The sequence below is a fragment of the Acanthopagrus latus genome, chromosome 9 (genome assembly GCF_904848185.1).
Source record: "Acanthopagrus latus isolate v.2019 chromosome 9, fAcaLat1.1, whole genome shotgun sequence".
In the NCBI taxonomy this organism is placed as follows: domain Eukaryota; kingdom Metazoa; phylum Chordata; class Actinopteri; order Spariformes; family Sparidae; genus Acanthopagrus; species Acanthopagrus latus.
In genome coordinates this window covers 126130-142833 of record NC_051047.1, presented here as the reverse complement: position 1 = coordinate 142833, position 16704 = coordinate 126130, and the positions used below count along the sequence as shown (strand labels likewise).

Sequence of the window (16704 nt, the reverse complement as noted above, 5' to 3'; positions counted from 1 at the left end):
TTCTGTCATGACACATTGTCATTAAATGAAAAACAAGCAAACAAAAAACCAAACCCTAACCCAAAACCTAACCCTAACCCTAAGCTTAACCCGTTGATGTGAAATTATTAAAGTGATAACATTTCATATAAAGTTTACTTTTGCCTATTTACTTTTCAAACTGTTATCTTCTAATTATTGTTGCTCCCATCTTTGATAATAGCACAAAAATATATATTTAACTTGCCTCATGTTTTTAAAGAGTAGTCCAAATCAACCACAGACATATACAAGAAGAAAATTCTAATGGGCTCAGCCTAGAGAACATGGCAAATATATTCTATGGAGGAAACAAACAGACACACAGCATCTAGCCATAATTAGACAAACACACGCACCATGAAACACACAAACCCTCAGTACCTCAGTAGCAGACAGTCTCTTGTCTCCGTTGTCACTGCCGACTCCTGAGTCACTGTCCTGCTTCCTCTGCTGCTCTACGTCCTCCACACTGCAGACACACAAGACAGGTCACAATTCTGACACACGCAAACACACACACCCACACTAGAGAGAGAGAGAGAGAGAGAGAGAGAGAGAGAGAGAGAGAGAGAGAGAGAGAGAGAGACAGAGACACAGAGACAGAGACAGAGAAAAGAGACGGACAGACTTTCTCCTACAATGAGAACAATTCTACGAAAGACATCTATTTTGACAAATTCAGCTCTATAATTTTAGATTTCAAAAAGCTGAATGACCAATCAAAATTAAAAATACTCCTGGGAGAAAGAGACAGGGCATATCTGGCTGGCAAATATATATCAACATGCCACAACCTGAGGGACAGTGAGAGAAAAAAAAACAGAGATACCAGATAGATGAACTCCAGCAAGCTGTTAGAGGACTGGAAGAAGACAACCGTTCACTGAGAGGAACACTCAAGAGAGTGATAGAGGAGCTGGCATCGGCCCACCACTCCAGCCCAACACAGTCCCTACAGACCTCCAGGGTGTTAACCCATCCTGATTCACACTGGAACTAATGACCTCACACACAACAAGGACATACTTCACTCACTGCGACAGGTGGCAGAGAGAGCAACATCAGTGGCCCCAACAGCCAGGGTAACCATATCCACCCTGTTACCCAGAAGAGATGATCCTCAGCATGAGATCAACAAAATCAGTGCTGAAATATCCAAAGCCTGCACAGGAATACCAAACGTCCATATGGCACATCACGGAGAGATCCTCTACCAGCACTTGTATGATGGCCTACATCTAAACCAGAGCGGTGTGCGACTGTTCATCAAAGATATTAAAGATACAGCTCTCGACCGCAACAGATCAGCACCTCACATCACCAACAAGAGCGCATCCAACCACCAGAGCCTCCACAGAAGGTTGCAGCACACTAGAGATACCACCAACAATGGCCGGAGCTTTTCACAGAGACTAGGACCTGCCTCAAGGTACTACGCCCCAGCCACACCTCTCCAGGGACCCAGCCCCATCACACCGCTGTACACCTCAGCCCCACCTCCTCAAGACCACAACCCAACCACACCACACTACACCTCACCTCTTCAGGGACCTGAACTGCAGTTTGTTCGATATCCTCAAGCTCTCCAGGTACAATACAGTTGGCAGCAGCAGCAGCAGCCAGCTCAGACTCGGGTCCAGTCTCCAGCTCAAAGAGACAGCTACGCTGCTGTAGCTGCCAAACTTGACACCTCAACCACTGAACTGAGTCTAAAGTGGGTATGACACATTGCAACACTACCCAATTCTAAATTACTGAGCTAATAGAATATAGAACAACACTCTGAATAATGCATCATCACTTAACATTTTTCATAATCACATATTTTTGCTTGTAAATCAGTTATTTTTTTCTCTGTTAAAGTAAAGGAAATAGCATCTTTTTCGATAAGCAGCTGGAAAATTCAGGGCTTATACTCTTCAGTTTTTGGTTTGAAATCAGCAAACCCTGAATTTCTGAATAACATTAGAAATGTAGAAACTTGAAACTTGGAATCAAAACAAAAATCAATCTAATTGTCCTAACAATTGTATAGAACTTATTACACCCTCTGTAAGACACAGCCATATTAAGAATGGCAGAGATTCTGGTGGTTTACTTATATGGTACAAAGAAGAATATAAATATTACATCTCACCAGTTAAAACAGGGTCAAATTACATTTGGATTAAAATTCACTCAAATATTGTGGAAAACAACAGAGATGTCTATTTATGTGCAATATATATCCCACCCTCAAACTCCCCTTATCATCCAGAGGAGGTTTTTGAGGAACTCCAGAAGGAAATTTCCTTCTACCAAAGTTTAGGGTCAATCTTAATATGTGGTGATCTTAATGCCTGAACTGGTAGAGAGCCAGACTTCATTAACTATGAAAGAAACAAACATGTCTTCAAACATCCCCCTTTGTACCAGATTTGCATAAACACACAAAGACAAAGCTATGACAGCATGGTTAACAAAACTGGCAAACAGGTACTACAAATGTGTAAAGGCTTGGGTCTGTACATTGTTAATGGCATAATCAGAGGAGACTCTCTGGGCAGACTCACACAATGCTCTGTGTTAGGTAGTAGTGTTGTAGATTATGCCATTACTGACATTGATCCACACTATATAAATGCATCCACTGTATCACCGCAACAGCCCCTTTCAGACCATAGCCAAATAACCCTATTTCTGAAAAAGTCATTGTCAACCACTGTGAATCCAAACCTGAGCCAAGGCTGTTACCTCTGCAGAGGAGATACAAATAGACAGAAGAGAGCACTGTTGCCTATACCGCTGCACTAGACTCTGCTCAAATTCACAACATGCTCTCAACACCTAGTATCAGCCTGAAAGGGAATACATAAATCTCGCCACACATCACTTGAACACAATATTTAATCAATTGGCAAAATAATCTAAATTAAAAATCTCACAAACTAAAAAGTCCAGCATGAAACAAAAAGAGCGATGGTTTGATGAAGAATGTGCTGCATCCAGACAAAACCTGAGAAAACTGTCAAACAGAAAACACAGGAACCCAAGTCGCCTAATGGGAAGGGTTGAATATGTCCAAGCTCTGAAAGATTAGAAAAGACTTCTTAATGTGGAAAAAAAATGCATTATATGGAGGGAGAACTCAACAAAATTGAAAAAGCTATAAATGAAAACACCTTTTGGAAATTATGGAAACACATCAACAGAAACCCATGTACACAGACCAACCCAATTAAAATTGCAGAATCTGGAAAAAAATACTTTGATGACCTCTATAAAAATCCAGAGTGTCATGGTCTGAATCCCCACCAAATTTTAACAATAGACAAACTGAAAGAACTAGAAATGAGAGGGAGGGACACCCAGTGTGCCCTTGACTACCCCATCACCATTAAAGAAATACAGCACAAACTCAAAACCCTTAGAAATGTAAAAACTTGCAGTATAGACAGCATTAACTCAGGGATGCTGAAACACAGTAATTTAAAACTCCAACTTGCCATGCAAAAACACTTCAACCTGGTGCTGGCGGCTGGATGTTACCCCAGTGTTTGGAATAAAGGTCTCATTTCTCCTATATTTAAAAGTGGAGACAAGTACAACCCCAGCAATTTACAGGGGCATCTTTGTTAAAAGCAACCTCAGTAAACTCCTCTGTAGCATCCTTAAGTCCAGATTAATCACATATCTCACATAGCCAAATTGGTGTTTTACCAAATCATGAAACATCTGACCACATCTACACTCTCCATACACTCATCCAACAGCATGTTCACAAAAAACACAAAGGACAGATGTTTGCATGTTTTGTAGATCTAAAAAAGGCTTTTGACACAATTTGGCACAATGGGTTATTTTTATAACTTCTACAAAATGGAATTGCGGGTAAAATATATGATCTAATCAAATCCAAATATTCTGACAACCAGTGTTGTGTCAAAATTGGAAACAAAAGAACAGAGTTCTTCAAACAAGAAAAAGGGGTGCATCAGGGGTGCAACCTGTCTCCTACTCTGTTCAACATTTATGTCAGTAAAATAAATATCTTCTTGAACAGTCCCCAAACCCAGGATCTACAAGGCAAAGAAATCAAATTACTCATGTATGCTGATGATCTGGTTCTACTGTCCCCAACAGAACATGGTCTACAGCAGAATCTCTCTCTGCTGGAGACGTTCTGTCAAAACTGGGTGGTAGATATCGACCTTGACAAAACCAGAGTCATGGTATTCCAAAAAAAGGCCAGGCTACAGGAATCCAAACATGTTTTCAGGGTTAGAGGGACCACACTTCAGCATACGATGTAATATAATTATCTAGGCATCTTTATCAGTGCATCTGGCAGCTTTGACAAAGCAATAAATTCCCTCACAGAAAAGGCACGCAGGGCACGCTATACAAATTATATAATTTGTAATTGCCTAATGATTCCCAATCTTATTAATCCTTCCACACACACATTATTCCATTAATCTTTTTTAAGATTCATTTCTCTGTATTTTTTGTTTTCTGTTTTTTTTTGTTTTGTTGATTCTTGATGCTTTGGCAATGTAGTTCTCATAACATTCATGCCAATAAAGCAAATTTGAACTGAATTGAATTGAAATTGAATTGAGTGACCGACACACACACACACACACACACACACACACACACACACACACACAGATGCACGCACACACACACACACACACACACACACACACACACACACACACACACACACACACACAGGATATACTGTATACATGATTAATGTAAATTAATGTAAATCAATCTTTGTGTTGTGTTTGTGTCTGTTGTGTCAAACTTTTAGCCCCTTTGAATTGAATTGAATTGAATTGAATTGAATTGAACTCAATTGACAGAGAGAGGCAGAATTTGCGCATAAAAAACGCAGTTGGTATTAATTTGTGGCATAAGGGTGAGTGTAGAGGTTGATGATGAATTAGTCAGCATCTTCAAAATAAAAAGTGGTGTCAAAAGAATTGAGATCTGTACACAATGGCCATATACCATTGGCAAGTAAAAGGACATTATACCTTGTTCCAACAGGTGATTAAGAAATATATAAGAGTTCTGGTAATAGCATACAATAATCAGATGTGTACAATGATGTGATAACATTGAAGTTATGATAAAGTAATAATGAAGTTATGAAAATGAGAAACAGTTACAGAATAAAATGAAAAGATTAATCAGACAAAAGTAATTCACAAGCTGAAGTGAGGTAAAGGTTAGGATTCCACAATGAGTTTGCATAGACAAAGAGGAAAAACAGTTTACCAGTACGTCATCGTGCTACGAGAAGCGGCATGCATGGCCTTCAAGGAAGTAAGCAAAATCTCCCTCATAAGCAATAGATGGCCATCTGAAAGAGTATAAAAAATGCAGCACCAGGGGAGATATTTTTTCCTCTGCTCTCCTACCTTGGTATAACCTACAAGACAGAGTATGTGAGCAGCCTGTCACTGCAGAGTAGACTTCAAGAGATTTGTAACTGGATCCAAGGATAACAGAGTACAAGGAGGATTAACCTTTACTATGGATTATAATTTTGGACATTGGAGTTCTTTTTGCTCATTCGCTTTTTGCGACCTTGAGGAGATTTGGGGACCTTGGTTGGTGTTGTGAATTGCTTCAAGGGGAACTTTCAGCAAGAAGGGAATAGGCATGCTGGATCCATAGCCTGACCCTCTCAATCTCTACTACATATTAGTATTTCGACCAGCCTCAGCTCTTTTAGATTAATCTTTAAAGTATCACCTGGTAGGTTTAGGGACCTAACCCTTTATAAGGGGAACCTGGTCCACCTCCTGGACAGGGGTATACTGGACATACAGTGGACATACACACTGTCCAACAAAAATGTCTGTTTTCCATCATGTTTTCTAGAGGGTTTCCATTACTTTCATCTTGTTGTGTTTTTTTGCTGACTGGAGAATAAGGTCCATTAGCTGTTTATCTCCATGAACCAACTATCAAATAGTCATATAACTGGAGTGGATAGAAATCCATTCATGCAAAAATCTGTTCAACCATTGGATGGAAACTTGACTGATGACTACTCACCTACTAAAGTTATTCTTTTATTTAAGCACTTAGCAACTGGCCCATGACCCCATGATATAATATACTCAATATTGTTCTATAGCAAGGCAATAACCCTAAACACACCTCAAAGATCCACCTGGAGACCAAGGAAGACTAAGGCGATTCAGATTCAGATTCAGATTCACAATACTTTATTAATCCCCCGAGGGGGGTTGTTTTTGTTCCAACGCTCTGTGCAAAGTAGAAATAGAAATATAGCATGAATGGAAACAAGCGCTAAAGATGTAAATACAATGAAATATTAAAGTAGACATTACAATAAAATAAAATATTAAAGTAGGCAATAAAATACAAATAAATAACAAAATAAAAAAAAGTATAAGTATACAAACTGAAATATTTACAACATACAATGAAATGGTTGTAGCATTATAAATGAAATGAGAATGTATAGTTAGATTGTTTGTTTTGTTTTATAGATAGCCAAATGAGTCTGATCGTCAGAGGGAGGAGTTGTACAGGTTGATGGCCACAGGCAGGAAAGACTTCCTGTGGCACTCAGTGGTGCATTTAGGAGCAATCAGTCTCTGGCTGAAGGTGCTCCTCTGTTTGACCAGAGCATTGCACCTTTGACAGCATCCTCCTGTCTGACACTGCTGACAAAGAGTCCAGCTCCACCCCCACAACGTCACTGGCCTTTCTGATCAGTTTATTGAGTCTGTTGGCATCGGCTGCTCTCAGTCTGCTGCCCCAGCACACCACAGCAAACAGAATAGCACTGGCCACCACAGACTCATAAAACATCCTCAGCTCTGTACTCAGCCTGCTCACCCTTGCTGATACATCCAACTACAGCAGAGTCATCAGAAAACTTCTGAAGATGGCAAGACTTTGTCTGGTAGCTGAAGTCCGTGGTGTAAAGGGTGAAGAGGAAAGAAGAGAGGACAGTCCCTTGCGGAGCTCCGGTGTTGCTGACCACTGTATCTGACACATAGTGCCGCAGGCGCACGTACTGTGGTCGGCCAGTGAGGTAATCCACAATCCAGGGCACAAGGGGAGGATCCACCAACACAATCACTGGAGAAGTCAAAGAATGTGACCCTCACAGTGCTCCCCGGCTTGTTCAGGCCATAGACATGGTTCAGCAGGTAGATGATGGCATCCTCAACTCCAATCTGGGGCAGGTAGGCGAACTGGAGGGGATCCAGGTGCGGACTGACCTTAGGCCTGCGCTGCTCCAGGACGAGTCTCTCCAGGGTCTTCATGATATGAGACATAAGTGCCACCGGCTGGTAGTCCGAGAGACCACTGGGCTGTGGCGTCTTTGGGACTGGAACGAGGCAGGACGTCTTCCATATCACAGGGACCCTCTGGAGGCTCAGGCTCATGTCGAAGACATGGTGAAGAACTCCACAGAGCTGTTCGCCTCAGGCTCTGAGAACCCGTGGGCTGACACCATCAGGGCCTGCAGCCTTACCAGCAGGGAGTTTGCTCAGCTGTCTCCTTACATGAAGCGGTGTAAACAGTGTAGGTTGAGTAGGGGGAGAATTGAAGTCCATAATGAGAGGAGGGCAGGTAGCAAGGGAGCCAGAAGAGGTGTGAGGAGTGGGGGATGGGTGTTAGGGGCTCAGAGTTGGATGAGGTGCTATCAGGAGGGGGAGGGTAGGTCAGAAGTGGTGGTGGCTGGAGACAGCCAGCAGGAGAGACAGCAGGTGCCAGAGCTGCAGTGTCAAACCTGTTGAAGAACAGATTCAACTCATTGGCCCCGGCTACACTGCCATCAGCTCCACTGCTAGTTGGTCTGAAGCCTGTAATGGTCCTCATACCACTCCAGACCTCCCTCATATTATTCTGTTGGAGTTTGCACTCCAGCTTCCTCCTGTAGCTGTCCTTAGTCTTCTTGATCTTTGAATTCAGCTCCCTCTGAATGTCCCTAAGCTCCTCCCGGTTGCCACCTCTGAAGACCCTCTTCTTCCGGTTGAGAATGGCTTTGATGTCTTTAGTTACCCAAGGCTTGTTGTTTGGGTAACAACGCACAGTCCTTGCTGGGACAATGCCGTCCACACAGAAATTTATGTAGTCTGTAATGCACTCAGTAAGCCCATCAATGTCCTCTCCATGCAGCTCACAGAGTGCATTCCAGTCCATCACCTCAAAACAGCCCTGCAGTGCCTAACAGCAGTCCTCTGACCATGTCCTCACTGTCTTTGTGGTCACAGGCAGCCTCTTCACTAGAGGCACATAGCAGGGGGTGAGAAGCACCAAGTTGTGATCTGATCCTCCCAGCAGGGGAAGGGATGTGGAGGTGTATGCATCCTTCACATTAGTATACAGCAGGTCCAGGGTCTTCTCCTCTCTGGTTTTACAGGTCACATACTGGGTGAATTTCAGGATTGTCTTTTTAATGGAGATATAGTCACTCAAGATTGTAATGAGAGCACTCGGGTGTACAGTCTGTAGTCTGGCTATTGTTGAATGGATGACGTCACATGCCGATGTCGGGTTAGCGGACGGGGGAATATACACAGCCACTGCAATAGCATGCGAGAACTCACGGGGTAAATAGTACGAACGTAGGCCCACAGCTAACAGTTCAATATCTGGGCTGCAGATGCGGTCTTTGACAGTAAGGTGACCAGGATTGCACCACCTGTTGTTCACGTAAACAGCAAGCCCCCCTCCTTTACGCTTACCACTTGTAGTGCAGTCCCTGGTGGTCCGGACAGTGTGGAATCCCTCTGTGGAATCATCGTGGTCAGGAATATCCGTGTGTAGCCATGATTCCGTGAAAATCATCAGACTACACTCCCGGTATTCCTGATGACTCCGGGTGAGCACTGTAAGCTCGTCCATCTTATTCCTGAGTGATCTCACGTTGCCCATGATGAGAGAAGGGAGACACGGCTTGAATGTCTTCCTCTCCAGAAGTATTCCAGTGTTTCATTCTTTTCCTCTGCCGTAGTGATCCTTTACCTCTGCATCCCTAGTGTGTTTTCCTCCGAAGTTCAGCAGGGGTATCCTCCATCACCGTAGCCAAGCCGGCCGGCTTCAGCTCTATCAGCTGATCCCTGGAGTAAACAATGCAGTGTTGCTGAACAACGGTCGAGTGGCAGAATAAAAACAGTGATTCCACCACAAAACGCAGCAACAAAAACTCTCTACACAAGCATGTTTAGAGATGAAATAGCTTAATAAATAACTATGTAAAAACTGAAAAAGTAAGGTAAAGTAAAAAAGGAGAAAAGTTGAAAACAAAGTTAAAGTAAGCAGGAGCGACTGGAACAGGCTGCATGCACCACGGTGCATGCGCATTTTGATTGAATGATTGATTGATTTCTGATTTGGTGAGATGGTAAAAATAGATTTAAAAATGCTGTGCCATCAGATGCTAATCTAAGTATGCTAGTGTAAGTAAAAATGCCTAGAGCTAATACAACTGGCAATAAATGATGAGCAGTGCAATCAGCCAGCTATTGAAGGGCACAGTTAAGTTAAAGCTCAACTGAGAAGAATATGTAAGTGTTACATAAGGAGTGTTAAACTGATCAATGTTTTCTCTGGTTGCCAAATCTTCTGAACTGTTAAATACTGATGCAACATAAGTTATATCTTGCAATATATTTCACTGGTAAAGTTAATTAATATGAAGTATCGTAGTCACCTATACGCGCAGTTGACTACGATACCATAAGAACTCCGGATCCTTATATTGAAAATAACTGATCTGATTAACCCAAAGGCAATGATTGCTGACCTTAGCCCACTTCTGCTAAGTGGTAGGGTAAATATCATAAACTTTGCAAGCCTACCACCTTACACGCCATAAAGATAGTTATGTAGTTATTTTGTTTGACTAGATTATTATAGAACCCGCCTTTCACACATGGCACCACGCCACCACCACAAGTTGATTTTCAAACTGTGGAAAACTGTGGAAAAATGTATTCACACATGTATTTTATTAGTGTGGCCACAAAGACAATTTTTTAATTTTGTCTAGGGACTGACAACCATCCTGAGTTATTTGATCATAAGTAGACAGTAGACATCAACACTAGTAGCTCTACATTTGTGAGTTGACACCTGGTATCAACATGTGTCTCAACATGTATATCACGTGACCACCTTTGATCATATCTCACTTCCCTGCACAATATGCAAATGAACAGGTACATCAATGGGGCAAAGGGACACTATGACAGCAAAGAAAGTAAGAAATAAATTTGCATAACTTACCTAACTTGACAAGAAGCCCCCAAAAGAGTAATCTGTAATAGAGAGCATTTCATAAACTTTCTCCTACCTCAACAACTCTGTCTGAGGACTTTCTCAATGGGTGTCAAAGAAATTTCCTTTACTGATTACTGTATACTTTAGTTGTAAAATTCCACAACCTTACAGCAAGTAAAATGTTGCTTTTTTATTGTTGTCATAGATGTGACAAGAATCCTGCTTGCAGCTTGAAATGATGATTTCAGTGCATTTATTTTTGTTGTTCTTACCTCTGAATTTTGAGGAAATGTCTCTACAAAATTCCTATGCTTCGTCTTGTCATTTCATATTGGAAATCTTCATCACAGCTATAGTCCCCTGGCATACTAAGCACATGGGTCTTGTGCTGGTTAGAGGGAGAATAAAATACTAATTTTTCAATCCATTTTTCTTGAATTGCCGATTTCCACTGTTCACTTTTCTTTTAGCAGTGAATTTGGAACATGCCATTTTCATGCAATCTCCGCTCCTTCAGCTGGTAAAATGTGAACATGCGAACTGCTCAGAAAACAAAAGTGAAAGTTAAAAATTGTGTTCACAGCAGCGAGTGATCCAGGCTGTCTCTTTATGGTTGGCATGGAGACAAGTCCCGGTATACACATGCCGACCCAACCAAAACACACTGCGGCCCGGGGGCTGCCTATTGAGGACCACTGCTTTAGACACAGACTGGTACAATCTGACCCTTTCAACAAGGGAATCAAATAATAATGTCATGCATTTACTGCTGAATTTAGCATCACAATGTTGCATAAAAGATAGAATTTGCTTGGTTATTTTACAACTATAAGCTTATCCATAATCAATGACTCTAAAAATTGCAGTCTGGGAATGTTGTGGTTACAATTTCAAAGCTTGCATCTGTTGGAACAGACAGTGTTCACAAATCTGATTCTAACATATGTAGTTAATTGGACCAAACTGAAAAAAAAAAAAAAAGAGTGGAGTGGACCACATTCAAATCAGACTGAGTGTATCCATTGTCAAAGTAGTTGAGATCTCTACACACTGGCCATATACCATCAGCAAGTAAAAGGACATTATAACTAGTTCAAACAAGTGATTAGGAAATGTGTAAGAGTTCTGCTATTAGCGTATTGTATAAATAATCAAATGTATAATGATTGTTGTCATGATTACAATGAAGTTACAATGAAGTAATTAAAGCTGCCAGCAGCGATGAACGGTCCTCGCAATCCTTTTGGGGTTTAATCATGCATCCACTTGTGTTGAGGAAGCTGTTCCTTGATAATTGGTGGCCTGCTTCTGCCAGTATTAAATATTGTACGCTGAAGTCAAAATAAGTCCCTGCAATCTATGAAAAAGAACAAATAATGAGAGGAGTGCACTGTGTGAACCTACAGACTGTTGAACAGAGGTTTGTAAGCAAGGCAGCATTGCCCTCTGGTAGAGAAAGCCTGTCCACTCAAAAGAGAAGGCATTCCAGCTGTTCATTCTACATTTAGCCATAAAAGCGCCATCTATTGGCCAATTTGTACCACATTTTCCACACACCATCATCGGGCCATGGACACAATTAGCAAAAGTGTTGTCGTAATCAGACTGTATTTGGTCAAGATATGTAAGACTGTATGTTTTGACCACAATGTGCAGGAATTAGTTGTTTTATATTCTTATGGACTAACAAAATTCTTTTTGAAAAATAAAAAGTTTTTGTCAGGAGGATTCACTGATGCTTCATGCAAAGTTTGGTGCAAATCGGTCAAATTGCCTAGGAGTAGTTCGAAAAAGTACGTTTTTCATTTGTTGTGATTTTGCAAATGGAAAGTTACAACGAAAAGTGGGCATGACCTTGAAATAATTGTTATGGTGTGGGCACCAGTCCAAATATTAAATTAGACTGCCACCAGAGTGCCAACTAGTGGCGGATCGGTTACACCTTGATCAGTTATTCTCAGGAGGGCATTGGCAATAATTGTACCAAGTTTCGTGTTAATCCAAGCAACAGATGTGGAGATGTAAAATACTTACATTTAAAGAGTGCCACCTAGTGCTCAGCCTGACATTTTGAAGAGACCCTAAGGGGCTCATGGGGAAGTAGTACCCTGAGTTTCATTTCATTTGGACACACCAATGTGGAAATATGCAACGTCCTGTTTTGTACGGTGGCCCAGAGGTGTCAGGCCAAATAAAAAAGCCACAACACAAATACAAAAGTCACAACACAAATACAAAAGCCACAACACAAATACAAAAGCCACATCACAAATACAAACGTCACAACACAAATACAAAAGCCACAACGGAAGTGATCCACAATGGAAGTCAACGGCAACGGATGTTGACAATGCGGCGGATTGTTGCTGCCATTTTTGGACTGTGTGCCAGCTGTCTCTGGCAATACAGCGTCCAACTTCGTCCCTGACTTTTTTCCAGGATCTCTCTTGTCCAAGTCTCTGTGTATCTGTTTCTGTTCCGGAGCTCCCGAGCTCCCGAGGTCTCTGTATGCGTATGGAGTGTAGTAGTATAGTTCAGAGCTAACGAGCATGAGCACGGAGCATTAGATGATGATACTTCCTTGTTGTCCGTATCATATATATATATATATATATATATATATATATATATATATATATATATATAAATATGTCTGTATATATATATATATATATATATATATATATATATATATATATATATATATATATATACAGACATATTTTCATAACTTAGTAAGTAGTCCAACTTCCTGTCTGATTTTCTCCAAGCACTCGCCTTTAATGTCCGGTCTCCGAATGACACAACAAGCGGGAAAAGCCTGCTGTTCTATTGTTGTGCTAACTGGGGCTAATGCTCTGTGCTCGTGCTCGTGAGCTCCGAACTATACTACCACACTCCATACACATACAGAAACACATACACAGACACTTGGACAAAACAAGAGAGATCCTGGAAAAAAGTCAGGGACGAAGTTGGACTCTGTATTGCCAGAGACAGCCTTCACACGGTCCAAAAATGGCAGCAACAATCCACGCCATTGTCAACATCTGTTGCCGTTCACTTCCGTTGTGGATCACTTCCGTTGTGGCTTTTGTATTTGTGTTGTGACTTTTGTATTTGTGTTGTGACTTTTGTATTTGTGTTGTGGCTTTTGTATTTGGCCTTACACCTCTGGGCCACTGTAGTTTTGTACCAAATCTGCAGAAAGTTGAAAACTTGAGTATTGTTTGGAATATCAAAATTGTTTTATTAACTTTTTGTCAGAAGGGTACACAGATGCTGTGTGCAAAGTTTTGTGCAGATCAGTGAAATTTAGACATATGTACACAATAATAAGGCAATGGGAATGGGTACACAGCAAACCCCGATGCATGTGGACTATGAGGGCCTGTTCATCCCTGCTTGCAGCTTTAATTAGGGCCTGAGCAGGTCTCGACCTGTGAGGTCCCTATTGTTTTTGTAATGACTTTTTTTGTTCCAAATGATCGTGTTCTGCCTCCTGTTTTTTTTCCACAAATTTGTGGACATATTTTTTCAAACTGTCATCAGCAGAAAACTGAAAAGGCACACTAACAGGTGACTGACAAGTCAAGGACTCATAGCAGCATTATGATGACAACTGTGTTCTAATTGGAAATCCATGGCAAATAAATTACATTTTGATTTGAATTCATCACCGGCTGTAGCTCAGCGGGTAGAGCAGGTCAACTAGTGATCGGAAGGTCACTGGTTCAAATCCCAGCTCTGGGCAGTGCTGAGCTGCATGTCGAAGTGTCCTTGAGCGAGATACTGAACCCCACGTTGCTCACCTGTCAGGGCCCTGTGATGAGCTGGCGACTTATCCAGGGAGTACCCTGCCCTTGCCCTGAGACAAGGCTGGGATATATATATATATATATATTCTATTTATAGAGTTTTTGCCTTTGTATCTGTGAAGCATCTCTTATGTATTGTGTTCTGTGTTAATGTTTGACATATTTTGCAAACTGCATACTTAAATAACATTCATTTAAAAAAAGGACAAAGACTAGTTCCTCCCTCATGGAGCTTCCAAATGCAAAGGGGGTGTTGGAGAAGGAAGCTCTGCCACTCTCCAGCAGGCTTCCATCATGATGTGAAGTATAAGAAAAGATCATCAGGAGATTTATTAGGTTGAGGTTGCAGATTGAAGCAAGATGGATGGATGGATGGATAAATGAATAAATAAAATGAGAGGAAAAGACAAAACTTAAAAGATAGCCATCTTGGAAGCAAGAGCCAAACCAAGAAGGTGAAAAAGAACAGTGGCCTATAGGTTCAACATCAAGCAACCCCAGAACAGCTGAAAGTGTTTCAGGACAAAGCCAGCATCACTGCCTCCCCACCTACCTGTATCTGGAAAACATCACTGTTTCACCAACTACCAGAAGGCTACAACCATTAACAAGAGACATGTAACATCCTTGTCATCATCACTTCTGAGCTATAAGATCTTTGGTCCTTACTTTTCAGTTCTCCTGATGTGCAGCATGCAGCATCTACACTGTAAACCCAGATTTTGTTTCTAATTAAACTTCCGAGTGATCATTACTTAAACTTTTATGTTTTGTAAAACCTGCTATCATTACTAAACAGCATTAGTTGATTGTACTATTTAGCTGAAAGATTAATTGCACTAATCAGGTTTAGTAGAGATAGCTTGGTATGTTAAGTTTTATAAGAAAGGGGAGGGGCCTAATTCAAAAACATCCCTGGTCACAACACAAGGCCAGCGCAACGGACTCAGCGGGAAGAGCACCAGCAGAGACGGCCTGTCGGCACCCTCACCTGGAAGCAGCTTTACTGAACACCTTGAACGGTTAGTATGTAAAATAAGTAGATATTTTTGGGAACTTTTAACACTCAAAAGGTTGGAGATAATTTGTTGACGCTGTTTTTTTCTGTCACATGTTAATATACTGTTTGAACCTGTGCATTGTGTTATGCTTATTGATAGCTAATATCCGCTCAAAATAGTGTCAGCTGAGCATTAAAGTTAGTTTAATGTTAACAGTGTGAGGACCGCACCAATACCGGCGAGTTTATGCGACTATAATTTATATTTCCGCCATTTCATTTGGTAAAAAAACAATTTAACCGCTATCGGGGGCAAAGGAGTGTAGCAGGCGCTGCCGCTATGGAGGTGTTGATGTTGGGGACGTGGCCAGCTGCGCGCCACGCATTGATCCACTGACCGCTCCGCTCAGTGCCCACTCTCTTTCCCAATCTCACTCTCTCTCGCACACACATGCTTGTTTACATGCCGGTTTTATGTGTAACACAGGCGTCGTTTCGGTTCTGTTACCATTTTGATTTTTACAGCGATACTGTTGAGCTGAGTTGTTGAGCTAAACATTTTCGTGTGAGAAAAGGGGTTACCTGTTAAAACATTATCGGTTAAAACATGGAAACTGTGGTAGAACTGTCCCATTTCCATGCTTACACCAAGAATGTGTGTGCACATTCAACTCCATTAATGCACTCAAGGTCCACTTGATTCACCAGAAAACCCAGGGTGCACAACCAAGAGACACTGCACAAGTAACCATTCAATGTCAGTCATGTGATTTTTCTGCGCCCTGCACAGAAGCAGTCTTTCTCACCCACCTGCACAGTACACATTTGAAGGTAAATCACAGTCCAGTGTCCATTTAATGGCTGTAACTTTCACACCAATGTGTATTCTACATTTAATGCACACAGAAGTAAGGAGCACAGAACACACAACTGGAGGATGTTCAGGCCGGAAATTGTCTCTGGTAGTGTAACTAATGAAATGGCACAAGAAGAACATGAGCCTCCAAATGACACCTCCGAATCTGAAGACAGCGACGATTCTACCAATGAAGGTCTTCATGACCTAGAGAAACAGCTGGAGCACAATCTCGCAGCTCTTTTTTTAAAGATGCAAACGGTGCTACACATTCCAGAAAATACAGTACAAGAAGTTATACAACAGCTGTTGCAGATGTGTGAACTAGCCCAGCCACTGCTGCATAATGCAGTCAAGGACATTCTCAAACAACATACAGTTGTAGACAATTCAGTTGTGGAACAGTTAGTCAGCGCTGCCGCAAAGAGCAATGCGATCATGAAATTCTGTGGCAAGGATGGCCCCTTGTCAACAACAAAAAGGAGAGCAGCATATGTGAATAGAAACTTCACAGAGGTTAAACCAGTAGAGTACCTTATTGAAAGAGGGAAAAATGTTGTGCTGTATATGTACCTTTGCATCCAATGCTACAGAAGATGTTGAATAGGGCAGACATTTTGGATAAAGCTCTTCCCATCCAAAAGCATGTGCAACATGAGTACAGTTAGTACAGAGATGGTACGTACTGTAATGAAAATGACCTCCTTAAAGGGGAGGAATTCAAAATCGCTGTTGGACTC

The 16704-nt window shown here is 41.5% G+C and overlaps 1 protein-coding gene across 13 annotated transcripts in view; it reads right to left on the bottom strand.

The window, feature by feature from the left end:
• lrch1 (leucine-rich repeats and calponin homology (CH) domain containing 1) overlaps positions 1–16704 on the bottom strand; it is a 251315-nt gene that overhangs the window by 139803 nt on the left and 94808 nt on the right. For all 13 annotated transcript variants that reach the window (XR_005076873.1, XR_005076874.1, XR_005076876.1 and 10 more), the window contains exon 7: positions 403–490. Coding sequence is in view for 9 of the 13 variants with exons in the window: in XM_037109402.1 (XP_036965297.1) it covers positions 403–490 (88 nt within the window). In the remaining 4 variants the exon portion in view is untranslated. The remainder of the gene's footprint in view (positions 1–402; positions 491–16704) is intronic.